Raw genomic sequence first — 18,434 nt, forward strand, 5'->3', positions numbered from 1 at the left:
GAGTTTTCCAGTATTCTTGAGTAAACTGCCCGTATCTTTTCTGTAAAAAATCTTCTCAGGAAAATGACTTTGATACTGTTATTAGTACAGGACACTAAAAAGTTCTACAAATCTGCATCTTAAGAGAATTTTACATGCCTCTGAGTATGAAGTTATGATAAAGGGGAGTTACTTTTAAACCCCGAGTCCCACTTGTCTGCCTCTGGTAGGTAAGAGAAGGAAAGGAGAGGAAAACAGTAATACACAGAAATTGTCAAAGTGGAAATAATAACAAAGAGAGAAACAAGCAAAAAAACAAAGTTGATGAAATGTGTTTGGAGGCTGCTGGACATACCACAGGCACAAGGTTCATGTTACTTCAAAATGTCAATGCAGAATATTCTGTTATCTTTACTTTTCTTAAGTGCCCCCAGAAATTATCCATAAATCAACCCAAAGGGAAATTAGCCACGTTTAACTATACTGAGGGAGGGCAGTGGTACTGTGCCTCAGCATAGGAACACTTCTACCTGCAAACAATTTGCTTCACAAACGGAAGTGTTTGGCAAAATTTTGTTTCTGCTGGCAAAGTCTGTATCCAGGGACAAACATGACAGTGGCCACCTTTCCCACACAAAAATAAACATGGCCATCTTTTCCAGAATTGTGGAATCAATTAAGTTCATAAACTGAAGCACCACCGTACTGTCAGGTGACCTGGAAACATACAACTATATATCCAGAACTGAACATCGCACTCCACCTAAGTACTATTATATGGATTATATTCCAAGTTGTTCTGTACCAGCCTCAGTTTGCTCTCATTGCTTAAGTAAGCTACCCTGCGGCCAGGGGTACACCATTGAGACCATTCGTTGGGATCAGGTCAGATTTTAAAAAAAGAAAGTAAATTGTTCTACATGTCTGTGGACTATGGTACAAATCATTTTCTAGACTACTTCTACAATCTTACAAGTAATAGCTATACAGGTACCAATGTATCTACATGGGTAACTTATCCATGTTCATATTCAGCTTAATATCTCTAATTTCTGCCCCCCTAAAGCTACTCCCTGTAATTTTGAAACTTAAGACAAATCTCATGCTTCCCCTTAGCATACACTAACTCCTCCACCTCACTGCCTGGCTCTTGTTGCCTCAACAGACAACTCCAAAATCAGCTCGAGCACTTGGTAAGCAGGAAAAGCTTTCCCAACACCTCTTGACAACCCTCTTTGTTCCAACATCACCACAGGCATTCCTTGAAACACAGCAATTACACTGTACTGCTATTTGTTCCTCTTAATATATTGTCTCTTACTCTCAGTGTTCCTAGACCTTCCTTAATACCTGCCTGTACATAGCAGGTACTGACAAAGATACTTGAAAACTGAAAAAATGACTACTTTCAACATAAATACAAAATAAAAAAATTCCATCCATCAAAAATCATACAAACATACCCATAACACCTAACTCATTCCATATTCTTTTTCTTACTACTTAGTTTGTACTTGAGAAAAGAGCCGATTTTATTTTAAATATGTTTTTCAAGGATTTCGGCCACCGTTAGGTTTGTACTATAAGTCTTAAAAAAAAAGCATGTATCCATCTATACCCAAATATTATCCCACAGCAGCACAGTTACTAAAAAAATGGAATCTACTTTGGGCTTTAGCATTTTTTAAAGAACTTGCAAAGTATTACCTCATTTGAGAAGAAAATAAGCTCAGAGAATAAAGGACTTGTTAATACCAAGGCCAAGCCTTTGGAATTCAAGTATCAAGTGCTTTAAACCATTCCATTTTCCTTTTACTAAGCTACAATCTTCAAGTTGCCAGTTTAAAGAAATCAGTGTATATCTGAAAATGAGTGTAGCACATTAAAAAGGTAGACACCAATGAAAATAACAAAAATTATGACTAAAATAAATCGGCTGAAAATGAACAGAATACAACTAAGCACTCCACGAAACAGAAACCAGCGACTGTTAAGAATCATCTTAGTCTAGCACAATGAAACCTCAATAGGAGAATTAGGAGGACAGTGTTTCTGATCTGATGTGTGAAATAACCAGGAGTTACTTGAGAGCAAAATCTAGGCAACTGAAAGATTTACTGCACTTGAAATTTGTTGGTCACAGAGGTAAAGATATGAGCAGGGCCTTTAAAACACGTGGAAGAAGCCCGGTACAACGCTGAACTGGAAGTCTGAGGTCTATTAATTCTCAGTAACACTGAAGCAAGCTGCTTACTTCCATATCTGCAAAGTAACTGTGAATTTCTATGTCAAGAGAGCCTAATACACACACTCTATCAATGAAGAGCCTCTATCTTCTACTTCCTTCCCACAGAAGGTAACAGACAAATGGCTATTAAGGTGGTTCCAACACATTTCAGAATATATGGGAGCTCTTATAAGCCATTACAGAAATATCAACACACAAGCAATTTTGTGCTAAAAATCTACATGCTATTCCTTACATATTAACTATATCCTACTCAAGGCAGAAAGGAATAGGTCACACACCTACTAGGAGGAAACACCATGTAGTTAAATGGTACTTATGGTTTGCTTTTTTTTTAAAGGAATTGGACAGCCAGGTATGGTGGTGCTCACTCGTAATCCCAGCATTCAGGAGGCTAACGCTGGAGGATTGCTCCAAGTTTGATGCCAGCCTGGGCTACAAAGTGAGTTCAAGTCCAGCCTGAACTATACAGCAAGATCCTGTCTCAAACACATACACACACAAAATAAATACCTATATAAACAAACAAAAACCCCCCAAATAAACAAACAATTGAAAACTTGAACGTATGTATTTATTCCATTATCCACATCATTGCTGCCTCACTATTAAACGATATGTAAAGGACTAAAAAACATTAGTTACTTAACACATGAATACATTACAAAACAATGTAAGCCGGCTGTGGTAGCACACATCTATAATCTCTCACGGGAGGCTGAGGCAGGAGGATCACTGCAAGTTTGAGACTAGCCTGGGCTACAAAGGCCAGCCTGAACCGTACAGCAAGACTCTGTCTCAAAAAGACAAAAAAAAAACCCAATCAATAAAGTGAAACATAGCCACCACAGATACAAGTGGAAGTCAACAAGCAGTCTATCTGTAGTCCTTAAAACTGAATGCAATAATTAAAGAAAACTGAAAGCACAAGAGGAAATATACTGCATATGAAAACGGGGCTAAAAAAGACTAACACAACCTGTAATACAAGAATGCCTATGGGGGAGGTAGCTCAGTGGCACAGTGCCTGCCTGGCAAGCACAAGGTCCTAAGTTTGATTCCTGGTACCCAAAAAAACAAAAAACCTGAAGTATTTATGGTAGAGCATTTTGAAATATCACCATATATAAAACATTTTCTTTCACTATAACAAGAAATATACTCAGGAATACTACAAAAAAAAAAAAAAAAAAAAACCAGAGTTTAAAAGTCCTAAAAGAAATCTGAGCACTCTGAACTTGACAAGTCATCAGAAAAATCTAACTACTGGAAATAGACAGTTACCTAATAAAGCCCTTAAGACCTAGGAAAACTGCTTAATTGTAAGAATGTATCAGAGCTGCAGATAAGTAGGTATAGCAGGGTTATAGATAAGCCACAGATATATCAGGTTATGGGCTTCAAATGAATATGACCATAGACAATAATAATAAGTAATACATTTATGTGATTATATAAAATGAGAAAAATACTGCCATTAAACAAGAAGGTGTTAAAAACTGATAAAGGGTCAAAAACCAGGGGACACTTTGAGATGAACTGGCTATCTATGTTTAATAAAAATGACATTTGGTAAAACTACAAAATCTCTTAGAAAAATGCCTACAACATGGTACTTAAATATACAAATACAAAGCCACATCAAAATCCCAGCAGTATACACTGGTAGAATAAAAAATATAATCTACCCAAAGGGATTAAGGTTAAATCAGAAATACTTTTAGGAAGTATGACATACAGGAGAAGAAAAGCTCAATACAAGAATAAAATGACTGCCAGGCTAACAAAAGGACAGGACTGGAATGTGACCACTTCCAGACATGTTCCACAGGAACCACACATACCAGAGACTACTACAACCGTTTTCATTACAGTAAGTTCAAACAAGTGAAAAGACAAAGAAGTACAAGAACATCCCATTAATAAGAGAAAAAAGATTTAATGAAACAATATCATCATCATCCAGGGAGGGAAATTTCCACAAATTTTAATGGTTTACAAACTCATTATATTTGAAAAAAAAAGATTCGCATTCAATGCAATAATAATCATCAGTTTACGATAACTTCCACCTGATATTTTCTTAAGTGAAAAAAGAAGAACCCACTGGTTTGTGTATCCACTAAAAACCACATCAAATGGATTCGGCCAACTGAATGACATGCATACAGATGTGACAATCAATTACTGGACTAACCGTATGACGGCAAATGTCAAACGATAAGATAACTTGAACAGTGCAAGACTGGGGCAAAATAGGCCTCACACTAAGAAAAAAAGTTCAGTTATTGCAATCTTTGAACTATTTCTAAAAAGATCTAATCTGTATTTTCAAACCTTCATCAGAATCCCAATTAATTATATCTTCAAAAATAGTAAGTATGTCACTTCATTTTGTGTTCATGTTAGTATTCAATTTTACACACAGGATTCTGCAGTTTCTTTTCTCAACCTCCTTGTTTACAACACCTGAGAGGTTATCCTGGATGAATCAGGCCCTTAAGGACAGGACATTAACAGGTCACTTAGGTATAATTCAGTAAACTATTACCGTATTATTAATACAGAGTACTAAACAGTATCTAAGGAGCCTGAAAAAGCTTATGTGCCCCTCAACATGTCATTTGTGGGCTAAGTAAATAAGTATAATTAAACTGATAAGCTACCACACAGCTTTAAGGAAGTTTAAATGTAATTATACTGGTATGGAAGCTATCACTCAGTCTAAAATAAATAAATAAATAAATAAATAAACATAAACTATCAGCAAATTTACTGCTTTTTAAGATGTCCTTGCTTCTTCTTACCAAAGAAACACATTTTGTTACCACAGCTAAGAACAAGGTTAAACATAAGACAAATGACTCAGTCCGAAAATCTAGAACATATGAAGCTGCCTTAATGTCTAGAAAACTGGGCCAATCGCTAAAAGTAAAAAAAGTCTGTGAATAAGGGAGAGGCAAGTATATCACTTTCTGAAATGAGTCAACAGTGCTATAAAGAAAGATAACATTCAGGAGAGTACATTTAGATAGTGCAATTATATAGATAATGAAGGCAATAAACTAAAAGCTTAACACACTGTACAAAATTCACATAAATACCACCAGCAATATATGCAAGACGCCAATGTAAATTTTAAACATAAGTATGAAATTTAAAAAGGCACTTCATATAACAATGGAGATAATTATTTCTTTATACATAGTAACTACAAGAAATCATATTTTCTTCATATACATTTTCTGCCTAGTCAAGAAATAACATTTTGAAGAAAAAGGTCATTAGACACATCCTTTTTGAAAATGCTAAATCATTAAACTTGCAGCTATGTCAAGGCCTCCTAAAAAACCTAGAGGTATTTTAAATCAGAGGTTAGCCTAATAAAGAATTTTGTCAGGGGCTCTGCACACAGCAGGCACAATGACTGTGTATCTGACTAAACATCAGTTCTGTACTCTACTGGGGTTGTCTCTCTAGACCAAGTACCCACTTCTAGTTCTGCAACACCATCATCATTCAAGTATGTCAGAGATTACAAAAAAGATAAATGGGCTAAGGACACCGGGAAATTGTTTCTTCTGCAGTCAAGAAACTAATACACAGATCAACACCATTCCCACCCTGTTGCATTCTGTCCCTATCCCCACTCAACTGTCAAATACTTTCACCAATTTACCTAACTGGTTACCAATTTGTTGGTTTCTAATGCTTTTTCTCTTTAAGGAAAAATGAATTTTTTAGAGATGCTTGGGCTTAAATGGTTAAGCAATGTCTCTTTTACTTTATTACTGAGCAACATAAGTATCAAAAGAAAATAACAATATTTTCTTTAAAATATTTAAGAAAGAGCTACACAACAAAGTGGAGGTAGTTAATAGTAAATTATACACTTGAAATGATTAAGGTGCTACATATTGGATTTTTTAACCACAATTTAAAAGGGAGAGGAGACTAAAAGCATGGAGCTACCAAAGCAATTTCAGAGAATCATGTCCTTAAGTATTATTTATTTTGGCTTAGTTTTTAGGAAATATAGGTATCTCAAAAATCACCAAATTTGTGACACATCATGTAATTCAGGGAAGAAAAGGGGGTAAATGGAGCCAAAATAGCCTTAGTAACACTTATGTGCAGCCACATAAAACCTAAGGTCTTTCTCCCGTGAGATGTCAGGTGGTGAGTCCTTTCACAGGAGAAAACAGTGCCAATGTCAAGGGCACAAGACTGCTCCATTGGTGCCATATACACTGCAAACTAGAAAAACCTATGTGTAATTTCTTAGGCCCGTGATTTGTTTTTTAAGATAATCAATGGTAAGTTTCAAAGACAGTTTTTACACAGCATTGGCACAGACCTTTGTGGAAAATATAGAAAAGATAAATATTAACTTTAGATACAACTTGGTTAAATTTACCCAATGATCTTTATCAATACTAGTTCAGGCTTCACTAATATGACAGACAGGAGCAATACAGTACCCTAAAATTATCTGACAATAAAGTAACTTCTTCCAAGTAGGAATAATCAGTGTCTTCGACCTCTATGGAAAGAGGAAGAAAAGTAGATTTAAAAAGTGTGCTGAGTATAGTTATGAGAAGGAATAAGCTCCTAATAAACTATTAAAAGGGCATCAAGAAAATGTCATCACTACTGTGCACGAACTGTGACAAAAAAACCCCCAGAATCACATAAGCCTTAAAACAGGGCTACATGCCGCCAACAGTACACCTACAACACCTGATCAAACAGATAAAAAAAGACAAACGTTTGACAAACCGAAAAAATTACAGAATTATATGTCTGTCAAAAAAACTTTTCTGGCTGCCAAGCAAGTCATAGTAACTGATATCAGACCCCCCTCAACCTTGACATTTTCTCCATTCCTGGGTCCATGTCACAAAGACAAGGATCTAAGGGCTGGTATGCCATGTAGCCATTTCCTTGAGATACAGAGAAGATACTGTGGGACATGTGACTGAGGTATCTGCTGCCAGTTCCAGTATGGTAGAAAATGTAAGTCATCTCTTATCGCAAGTTTGACAAGATCGAGTGACCAATTAACCATGAACATGTCACTTGAAATCTTGATTTCAGCCTTTGAAAAAAATCTTTAATGGTTACATATCCAGAAACAGAATCGAGTGGCTTGTTTGCTTCATGACATCTACAATTTTGCTTAAATCTTAAGGATTTCTCAACAAAAGCTAGACTGATGGCATCTCATTTCATTTTTGCTGAGGACCACACTGTCAGCCATGTTTTGAATTCTTACTCTTAAAAGAGTTCAGATTTGCATGCCTTCTGAGTGTAAATAACACCTTTTATTTCCAGAGCATTGCTATGCACATCTTTATATTTAGAGTACGATGCGTTATGAAGCTCATACAAATTAACTGTTGAAAAGACAGGTTTAAGAAGGCTGTCTTGGTGAAAGGCCCAGATTACAGTGAGACCTCTATGACAGTTTCTCAACTTGCTGATATGCGAGCTTGATAGCTCAAAGACTAAGAGGGCCAATGACAATAAAGAATTACCGCACATGTAGTTTGACGAGGCTGATGATATGGTAGCCATCAGTCTGAAGACGGTTACTACAAAAATTTCTACAATAATGTTATAGGTAGGAAAGTCTTTCCAGCTGGTATCCACAGCAGACTTGTGACATGTAGCCATTCCAGCTGGATGCAAACTGGATTTGGCAAAATTTGTTTGAATTTCAATTGGCACAGAGCTTCACAGCTGATTCTAAAGTCTCACAGAGCTTGATAGGAGTTTGAACTCTTGGTGAGTTGATCATCTTGACATACAGACTACTAACAGAGCTGTCATTTAATGAAGATCTATCAAGCTGATCTCTGAACAAAGCACTGATGACGTAAAAATGGACCTCTGGTCTTAGTAAACAGAATCTAGTAGTCAACTGTTTCCAGATTCAAAATCTGCTGGCCCTCAGTTGACCAACACAATTTTCCTGAGGAATGTATCTATATACTTTCCCTTAATCCAAGAGGATTTGGAGTCTTAAGTGCCCTCACCTGGCCTTATTTTCAACCAGAAATAATGGGTAACCTCTGCCAATCCTCCTTATAGCAAAATGTCCAATACTCACTTGGCCAATAAAACTTGAGTCTTTTCATTACACATTTCATTCAAACATTCACTGTAATCATTCCAGACATGCATGCAGTTTATCGATGACCTCCTGCCTATAAAGCTGATCCTATCTGAGTAGGGTAAAACAAGTGAAAAAGAATCTTAGATGATGATTCTGCTGAACATGAAGAGGTTAATTCTTGTATCCATGTCGTTCTGGAGAGTCTCCCTTTTTCCTATACCTGTAAGGGTGGTTTCGGGGTTTGTACCAATCCCCTCTGGAACATCCTCTGTTGTGATAATACGCTTTCTGATCATGACTATTAAAGTATCGATGTTGGTTGTAGTATTTACTGTGATCCTTATAGTCATTTTCTTTAACATTGTTTTCTTCTGTAACAACAGCATTTACATCTTGTCCAAAAAGGGAAGTACCATCAAATGGCAAGTGTAAGATCTTTTCCTGAGTTTTCTTACTGAGAGATGTAAGTCGGAGCCAGGCCTGCCTTCTATAGTCTATTGCCATGGCCATAACTCTGACTACAGAGTCCATTATGTCCCTAGTAGTACAAAGCTGCCAAAGGCCTGCATCCATACCATCAGATATTATACACCTTGCTTTTTCATAATCAAACTGTGGGTTATGAACTAAATCCTCCATGTCTTCCCAGAGTTTACGCTGATATTGAGTCATATAGGCCATATAGCTAGCAGCTCGGGCTGCAATGGAGGCAGCATGGTAGAACCTACAACCCATGACCTCCATTTCTTTTGAGGTAGAATCTAGAGGAGATGTTGTGCTCCCTCTTTTGCTGTGCTCTAATGCTTCTACAATGGGGCCCTCAGCCGGTGGGTTTGGTTGGAAAGGAGAGGTATCCTTGGACACAGGATATACCCTATGTCCCATGAAAGAAGAAGGGTGACAATCAGCAGGGTCCTTAAAAACCTCAGTGGTGGCAATTCTCAAAAGAGGATGCAATGGAGGAACCAAACGTTTTTTAGAGGTTACACAATCAGGTTTCCCTTCACATGACTCTGTTTCAGACTGTAATGTTACCCTCTTTATCACACCTCTCTGTTCCATTCTCTTCAAAAGACCTGTGAAACTAGATTGCATGGGGTCAGTCGGCTGCCCCTTGTTGTCAGCTGATGGAGATTTACAATCAGTTTCTTCAACTGTGGATAAATTTTCTTCCTTAGATGTGGAGAAGTCCCAAGGAACTGAAGAATTCTCGCTTGGCCTAGAATGATGAAACCTAAAACAGCTCCTGGACTGCAGGTCACGTATCACTCGGGACATTTCAGCCACTTGTGTCTGGAGATAGAGGATGGCATCCTGTCCATGTTGTGAAGTAGAAGACTCTACAGGTAAATCCTCTTTGACCTCAGAAGAGTCCAAAGATTCCTGGGGGACTAGAAGTGAAGTTGAAGGCAAAGTCTGATATTTTTGTGATGGTTTAAGCATCTCTGTCTCAGAGGTCTTATTATCAGAATTATTATGATCATTTTTCTGGTTTTCCAATGGGTTCTCAACAGAGGAAAGTTGAGAAACTATCCTTTGTGGACTGCTGGCACAGCTCCCAGAGGAGGAGCTGCTGTCTCCAATGGGAAGAGGAACACTGCAGCTAGACCGACGATTCTCAGAGGATGGCACCTTAGATTCAGGCATTCTCTGGGTTATCCACATGAACAAGAAAACCAAGGAAGAAAAAAAATACGCTTTTAATATGTTAACTTTCAAATGCAGAGATGCATGTCCAGTCAGTAGAATTCAATTTTCAATTATTACAAATAAAAATGAAAAGCACAGTCCATTACAGGTAAGCAAAGAGGTAATAAAGTCGCATCCACAAGCTTCACTACCCCAAGCCCTGTATCAACTATGGTCATAAATATGGGATGACTACATCTATGAAAAAGCATAGTAAAACTAAGCTCAGTTTAAGTAGTGTTATTTTGGCCAGCTGCCTGGTCCCATGCTAAGATAAGGGGTCAGACCACCGTTAATAACAATTAATAGGGGCTGGGGATTTAGCTCAGTGGCAAAGCGCCTGCCTGGCAAGTGCAAGGTCGTGAGTTCGGTTCCCAATACTGGAGAAAAACCAAAAAAAAAAAATTAATAAAAGAAAAAAAAATCCCACTCAACATGTGTAAGTCAACAAGTGGAAGCTAACAATGAAGAAAGTCACATTGAGAACAACAAAAAAATTCTACATCTCCCTTTATTAGATTTATTTTAAGTCCTTTCAAAATCCTGTCATTTATTCTCCATGAGTAACAACTTTCCAGGTGAATACTCTAACCTTAAGGTTTGTAGTTTGTTTTTATTTTGGTACTAGGAATCAAACTCAGGACCTTGCACTTGCCAGGCAGGTGCTGTGCCCTGAGCTATATCCTTGGCCCTATGGTTTGTAGTTTTGAGGAGCTTTTTTATTTGTTACCTTACTTCATCTTCACCACAACTCTGTGAGATAATTATTACTCTCATTTAATTAAAAAGCTAAAACACAAGGTTAAAAGGTTAGTCTATCCAAAGTATCAGTAATAATAAAGAGTAAAGGTGGCCTCAAACCTAGTTATTTTGACTCCAAGTCCAAGTCTCAATCCCTTATGTCATAAACAAGAGTTCTTTAATCCATCAAGAAAATAGCCCACTAATAAAACTGGGGCTAAGGAAAAGACAAATGACAAGCAAGATGGCTACAAAGGATTCAGTTGATTCATTCTAGAAATAAGGAAGTATTGGCTTAAGGGTCTAACCCACAAGCAGCAAGTCACAGTTTAAGACTAGTAATTCCAGGTATGGTGGGTTGTAAAAGGGACAAAGATCGAAGTAATAATCAGCTATTAACCCTCCCCTACATTCCATTTCCCAAAGGATCTTCACACATCTTCTAAGATAAAACAACTTTTCAATGGTCACATGGTTTTGGAAGGATCCAGACAGTACAGGAAAGGAGAAAGGCAAAAGGAGTCAAAACGCTTGTAGTGTTTATTACACTTCTCTTTTATCAGGTACCTCCTTCAGGAATTTCCTAGTGATTTTATCTTCTTATATCTTCACTGAAACTAAAGAAACAAAATTAAAAGTAGATGTTCTGGGCAAGAAACTCCTTGGATTAGCTATTGTGGACCATACTAACAAAAACAGGCCATTTTCTAGAGCACAACAGCTCCTAAACAAAGCCATCATTGACTTGATAACTTCCTTTAGAAAAACCTTTCCACTGGCACAAATGGAGAAATGTAAATCAAATGTAATGTACTTACCTCACTATGTGAGGTGCTAGGCTCTTCATCATCACTGCTGACCAGATCAATGTATTCAAGAACAGGTCTTAATGGTCCTTCCTAAAAGAATTGAGCAAATTTTAAAAGTTGTAACGTTTATTTAAACCAAGCTAGCATTTAAAACAATTTTTAGTCCAGACTGGTTCTGAAGAGGAAGCCTATGAGTTGAAGAAAAACACAGAACAAAAGAAATAGGAATATTCAAAGCACGCAAGTTAAAAATGATGACAGGACCTAAAAAGAGCCCAAACACCCACTGATACCAGGGCCATGCCAACTGCCTGGGAAAGGAAAATACAGAAATACTTGTAAAATGACACAGACACTATGGTTCAATGTTTTTCAGCTGGGATGGGTCTGTGAAACTATCCAAGCTCATCACAGGATGGGGGTATAGCTCAGTGGTAGAGCACCTGCCTAGCAAGTGACCCAGAAGAAAAAAAAGAAACATGAAAAAAAGATCCAACCCCAAAGTGTGGAGCTCTCTGACCAACAACTTAGCTTCCACTCCCCCACATACATCAAATCCAAAGTCTCTTCCAACCTTTCTTCCTATTCACTCGGACTTATTTCTTCATATACCAGGCCTTGAATGCCAGCTGAAAATCCTAGGTTTTACTCTATAGGTAGAGGAAAGCAATAAATGAGACTCGTAGGGGAAAGCCCGACAACTAATCAGCACGGCACATAACAGAGTAGTGGTAATGGTTAGAACAGTGAAGTAGTGCACATACAAACAATATGGGAAAGCAGGAAAGAAAAAACTGGGTATTAAAGAAAGAACAAAATCAAGGGGTCCAAGAGGTTTTTAGGTTTTAAACCTTAGATGACTATATCATTGGCATAAATTCACAATGTAAAAACAAGAAAGTGATGGCTAAAGTACCCACAGTATACAGGGTTAATTGACAACTGGAAATGTGGGCCCATAATCTAGAATTATTAACAACATGGAAGTAAAGATTTAGGAGTTCCTCCCCAGAAGACTACTAATTCTAGAACTAAACTGTAACTATAACATTGCCTCAACAAAAAACCGTCATTGTAACCAAAGCATTGAGCTCAATAAGGCCGATAACGCTGAGAATCAAGATGTCACTGGAGTTTGCAACAGGACATGTGTAAAAGCGAGCAACACTGGAATAAAGTAGTGAGAACTTAAAAAGGTAAGGAGAGCCAAGTCTGTGGTACACACCCACAATCTCATTTACTCTGGAGACAGACAGGAGGATCTCAAGTTCAAGGCCAGCCTGGGCAACTCAGCAAGAGCCCGTCTCTGTACAAAATTAAGAGCCAGAAATGCAAGCAGAGCACTTGCCTAGCTGGGGGTGGGGGTGGGGGCAGGGGTAGAAAAAGAGCATCAGTAAAGATTATTTCTTCAAAAAACCTAGTACTGTGTGTTAGACAGAAGCCAGAAGGTATGCAGGAGGAGAAAGAACCTGAGGAAAAAATTTCTTAGAATGGGAAAAGTCATTTGTTGGTGAAACAGTTAAGATCTAGTTAGTGATTCTTTTTCTCTAAAAGAGGCACTCAGTCTCAAAGACAGCTTGTTTCTCCAGGGCTATCCTTTCGAGTCCAGACACCAAGATAAAACCAGCAGACGATAAAGGAATCAAAATTTTTACAAACTTATATAAAGATGAATGACAAAAGGAGGAGGAGGAAAGGAAAAAGCTAAAGGAGAAAGAAAACATGCTCTTGTGTGTATGATTGACAGATCTGTATCACCTATTGGTATTAATACTGTCAAAGTCATGTGTTGAACTCAAGAAGGAGCAGATAAAGTACAGGAGATAAAACTATAACAGCTTTTACCATTCACATAATCACCCGAGTTCGCTCTCTCCAAGAAAGAAATGTACTTTACAAAATTTTACAACATCACAAAAATAGTAAACCAAGAAAGTCCTCATGTAACCAGAAACACATACAAGAGGGGCAGAATTTTCATAAATAGTAAATAAAATTTATAATACAAATTAAAATGGGCAAAAAAATGAGGAAAAATGGTCACAAACAGAATTAAAAATTAGCTGCAGAGGGCTGAGACAAGACTCTGGGAACCATTACACTGATGTAGAACCACTTCTAAACTACAGAAGATCACAGTTTTACGATTCATAATAATTTAGACAGAAGAATAAAGAATCAGGGGCTGGAAATATAGCTCATAGGTAGAGCACTTGTCCAGCCTGCATGAGGCCTTGATTTAATCCCCAAACACAGACACACACACAAATCAAAAACTCAAATGAGAAAAAGTCATCAGAAATTTTATTCACTCATTCAATGAATAAGTACTAATTTATGAGCAAGAAAGTGAGAGAATCGATGGGAAACTGAACTAGACTGTCAAAGAGAGATGGGACTATCTAGTGTGGTGCCTCAGTTCACCAATTTAATTCTTTCTGCAATTCTGGTCTCTAACCAAATTGGATGAGAACTAAATCAAATTCAGTGGTTAGGTTTAATGTGGACCTTATCGGGAAATTTGATTCAGTTCTTTTTCAATTCATTTTGTGCCCAGAATTGTGAAAAGATTTAAGTTTGTGAACTAAGGTGCCACTAGTAACTCAGTGGTACAGTTACTAGCATGCTCCAGGCCCCTAGGTTTGATCCACAGCACCAAAAAGAGGAAAAAAGGCGGGGGGTGGGGAGGGTGCCAAAACACCAAATGAACTTAAATGGAAAAATAAGGAAGGACAACTAATTTTCATGGTGGATACAGAAAAATTCCCACCATAATGAATTTAAGGAATCAAAACATACAGCCTTTTACTTACTTTACTACTAATCAATAACATTTTATTGAGGCTTATACCATTAAACACCAGGATAAGCTTTTCCTGCACATCATCTCATCCAATCCCCACAACTGTTTACAAAACAAGATCCAGAATTATTACTACTTATCTCATTTAAGAGATGATAAAAGAGTGAGGTTAAAAAAAAAAAAAACAGTGAGGTATACCTGGTTCTCTAAACACATAACTTGTGGTCACTGTAATTCTGTGTTACTTCAAAGCATAAATTTTGTTTTCAAATCAATGTTTATTATCCAAGTTTCTGAGGTAACATTTTATCTTCCTTCAATAAAAGAAAAAGGCTACCTGTTACTGCCCTTCTAAATATCTCGTAACACTGACCAAAAATAAGTTGATAATTCATCTACGAAGTAATGTTCACAATACAAATAAGGAAAAAATACACATTTACAATGACTTCTTATATTCTTATTAAGTACAAATACATGTGGTCCCCCCATTATGGAGTACTTTATTTTAATTTATACCACGTACCACCTAATACAATCACCATTCTTATCTTCTATTGTACCAAAAACAAAATCAAAGGATTCAAGTCTCAGTGCCATACAATTTAGCACCAAGGCGCTTGCACAAGCATGACAGAAGTTCAGGAACACAGCTGAATTAATAAAAATTTTAAAAGCCTAACAAAATAAAAAGCTGTCATTCCTCAGATTAGAAAACTTAATTCTCAGAGCAAAAGCACAAATTTCCTATTTGGAAAAAGATTTTAATACACTGAAGTATGTTCTACAAAAAAAAAAAAAAGTGGTTTACTTCAAAGAATGCTCTAAAATAATGACTACGGAGTTGGGCATAAATGCAAAAATCTAACTCAAAACCCCATATAACCGCGTTTTATTCCCCACATAGAGAAGCTAAAGACATTACTTTAATTCAGAAATCCTGCCCAGTTAAAACAACTTTCAAATGGTTCTCAATTGCCTATTTTATAATTCAACCTTGTGCCAGCATGCAGGATGCAGCATCTGGCCATCCTTCTCTCACCAACTTCAAAACCAAAAATAAAAACACATCCTCCAGAACCACATTCTCCTGCTTTCCTGTGTTCATGCTTTTTCTTTTATTCTGCTCAAAATGCCATTTGAAACACGTATAAATAACCAATTACTCAAGAACTGAACACTCTGATGTCCTTTTAAAGCACTAGTACTTTCTATAAAACAACTGTGTTAGAACTATTTACTTACTTCTCCTATCTGTACACCACACTAAATACTGACACTTATGGGAAGGTATATTTTTCCATTTAAACTAACAAGGGAAGATGTTTAACTTGTGGCTTTCCCATTATAAACTTCGACGTTCTTTGTGTTTAATGGGTAAATTACAGTCTAAGGAATCTAGTGAAAACCGCTCATTTTTTTATGAATCTGTTCTACTCCAGCTCAAGTATTAATATCCAACCTATACACTCAAGTTATTTATGAAACTGTCTTCATTTCCTTGGTTATACCATTTTTAATAATTGCATATAATACCAGTAATTTTGGCTAATACCTCAACCTTTTGTACTATGTATTATGAGATAGGCTGCCTTGGCAGTTTTTGCAACATTATATCTAACATGGCACTAGGCACAATCCTATCAACTAGGTGCTTGAAGGTTTTTGGAAATAAAACGGGTATAAAATCTGCCTTTCAAAGATTGAAAAAAAATACTTCAATAAAGAAGCATACTACTAAGCAGATAACAACACAACAGACCTAAGTGCAAAGCTGTTAAGGTAGCGTTGTTTCTTGATCTAGGTACTGTTTATGCAGAGGCACTGCCTTTGCAAACGCTGATCAAACACATGCACTTATGAACTGTGCATTTCTCTATTTCAATAAAATTTAAAAGAAATGGCTCGTTGCATTGCCATGTCTATTAAAATTCCTTTCCTTCAGCAGGCTGCACTTGGTTTCAGGCTCTGTATTTTAAAAATCATAAAGTCTGCTGTGCCATCATCACATTGATGAGAAAATTAGGTTAGTAAAAGCTAAAAAATTCAAGTCAGAGTAAATTAAGAAAGGGACATCATAATGTACTTTCTGTACCTGCAGAACTCAAGCAGAGAAATGTTTTTCATCTTTACTGGATAAGGATTACCTGGAGGAATCAAGTAAAGGATCAGGTTACAAGGAAATAAAAGATTCTGCCTCTGATCGTGTTTTAAAATACAATTAAGCTATTAGTAATTGTCAAGAAGTGGTACCACTTAAACAGCGAAAAAGTGGTACCACTTTTTTTGTGGGAGGGGTCTGGAGATTGAATCCAAGGCCTGCACACTGAGCTACATCCCCAGCTTTTCTTGTTTTCTTTTTTATTCTGAAGTAGGGTCTAGGTCACTGAGTTGCCCAGGCTGGACTTGAATTTCTTCAGCCTCCTGAAGTGCTGGGATTATAAGAGCACACTCTTATGCCAGGCAACAAAATTTTTAACAGGCTGCTTCTGATACTGTACCTGCACTTAAAAATATGTAATTTATTTTCCATTTAGAGCTGCCAAGCCACTAGACCTTCACTAAAAACAGGATAACTGTAAGAGGTCCTATCAAGTTCAGTGTACAATACACTGAGTAAATATTCTTGATGTAAAGACTTAAATGCTCTACACTTTAAATAAAATTTAAAGGTACTTTTAAACATCAGTTGAACAAAAGCCTATTGACTACTCAAAGGGTCATGATCCACAAAGAAGACTGCTATTCCTATTTCTATTTGCATGAAACATCAGAGTGAATACAGTGTTCATAAATATACCAAGACTCAAGAAGGACCTGAAATAGTTGTCCTAACAAGCCATGGAATCCTATTATCAAACACACGTGGCTTAACAAGCACAAAGCTCTCTGATCAATCCTCAGCACACATTCCCCTGAAAAGCAGCGCACAGTGAAGAGGCAGGATACAATTCCTTATCAGAAATCCTTAGAAGTTCAAGATGAAAAGGAGAGAGTACAACATGTGCCCGCAAGGGGTAAGAAAGATAAGAACCATCTTCACAACAAACCCATTAAAACACTGCGCAACACTGATTCACCACAACAGTACAACGTTTAGTTACCACTTTTATACAACTGACCAACAGCTTCTATCAATATATTTTCGATGAACACTCAAAAAAGATACAACTTTAACACCATACTACAACCACAGTATCCATGGAGAGCATTACGAGGTAGAAGTGTCTCCTAGCTAGCCACGACTGAAAGCAGAAAATTGTGAAAACGTAACAGCTAAAAATGAAAGCTTACACTGGCTTTATAAAGCCAATGCTTTATAAACGTGGTCAGAAATCCCTGTGTCCTGTATTTCTTCCAAAATGAAGATGCCTAGGCCCTGCCTTGGACTTTCTGATTAAGAACATCTAGGGTGGGTCAAGATTATCTGCCTGTTAACAGTCGTTTTTGTTTTTTTTTTTTTTCAGATGTTAAATACGGTCCCAAAGAGAGTAACTCAAAAAACACAGCACATTCCTGGGGACGCAGGCCTGTGCACCAGGAGCAGCAGCAGCAGCAGCAGCATCGAACGTCGCGCCACGCTGTCAGTGATGCTGCTGGTGCAGCTGGCAGGCTGTGCAGCCGCGGAACCGAGGCTCGGCGCTCCGGCCTTCCGCTTTCCCCTGTGTCACGATGACCACCGCTGGCGTGACGCTCCCCACGCCATCTCTGGGCAGACATCCTCCCGGCTTCAAACCAGACCCCAGTCTCGAGCGTGGAGCGCACGGAAGCGGAGGCGTGGGGCGTCCGGACCCAGCGTCCCCCCGGTGGCGGCCGCCCAGAGCCCGTCCGGGTCCCGGCGCCGCGGGGCCGGCCACAGGGCCGCGCTCTGCGCGCAGGGCTACTCACACTCACGAACTGGATGTCATCTTCTGTCTCCTCCGCGGCGGGCGCTGGGGCTTCGGGGCCGGCCGGGGAGACGGCATCCACGACCTGCAAAAGAAGCCAGACACTCAGCCCCGGCCGCCGGGGCCGGCCTCCCACGGGGGCGCGCACAGCTCCGAGCTC

General features: G+C 38.1%; 1 protein-coding gene across 1 annotated transcript in view; it reads right to left on the bottom strand.

The window, feature by feature from the left end:
- Znf451 (zinc finger protein 451) overlaps nucleotides 1-18,434 on the bottom strand; it is a gene marked incomplete in the record, with an annotated part of 83,708 nt that overhangs the window by 64,689 nt on the left and 585 nt on the right. Inside the window, 2 exon segments of the mRNA XM_013505835.1 lie at nucleotides 11,594-11,674; nucleotides 18,276-18,359. Coding sequence (XP_013361289.1) covers nucleotides 11,594-11,674; nucleotides 18,276-18,359 — 165 coding nt within the window.

Source organism: Chinchilla lanigera, unplaced genomic scaffold (genome assembly GCF_000276665.1).
Source record: "Chinchilla lanigera isolate Chin_1 unplaced genomic scaffold, ChiLan1.0 scaffold00101, whole genome shotgun sequence".
NCBI classification, from domain to species: Eukaryota; Metazoa; Chordata; class Mammalia; order Rodentia; family Chinchillidae; genus Chinchilla; species Chinchilla lanigera.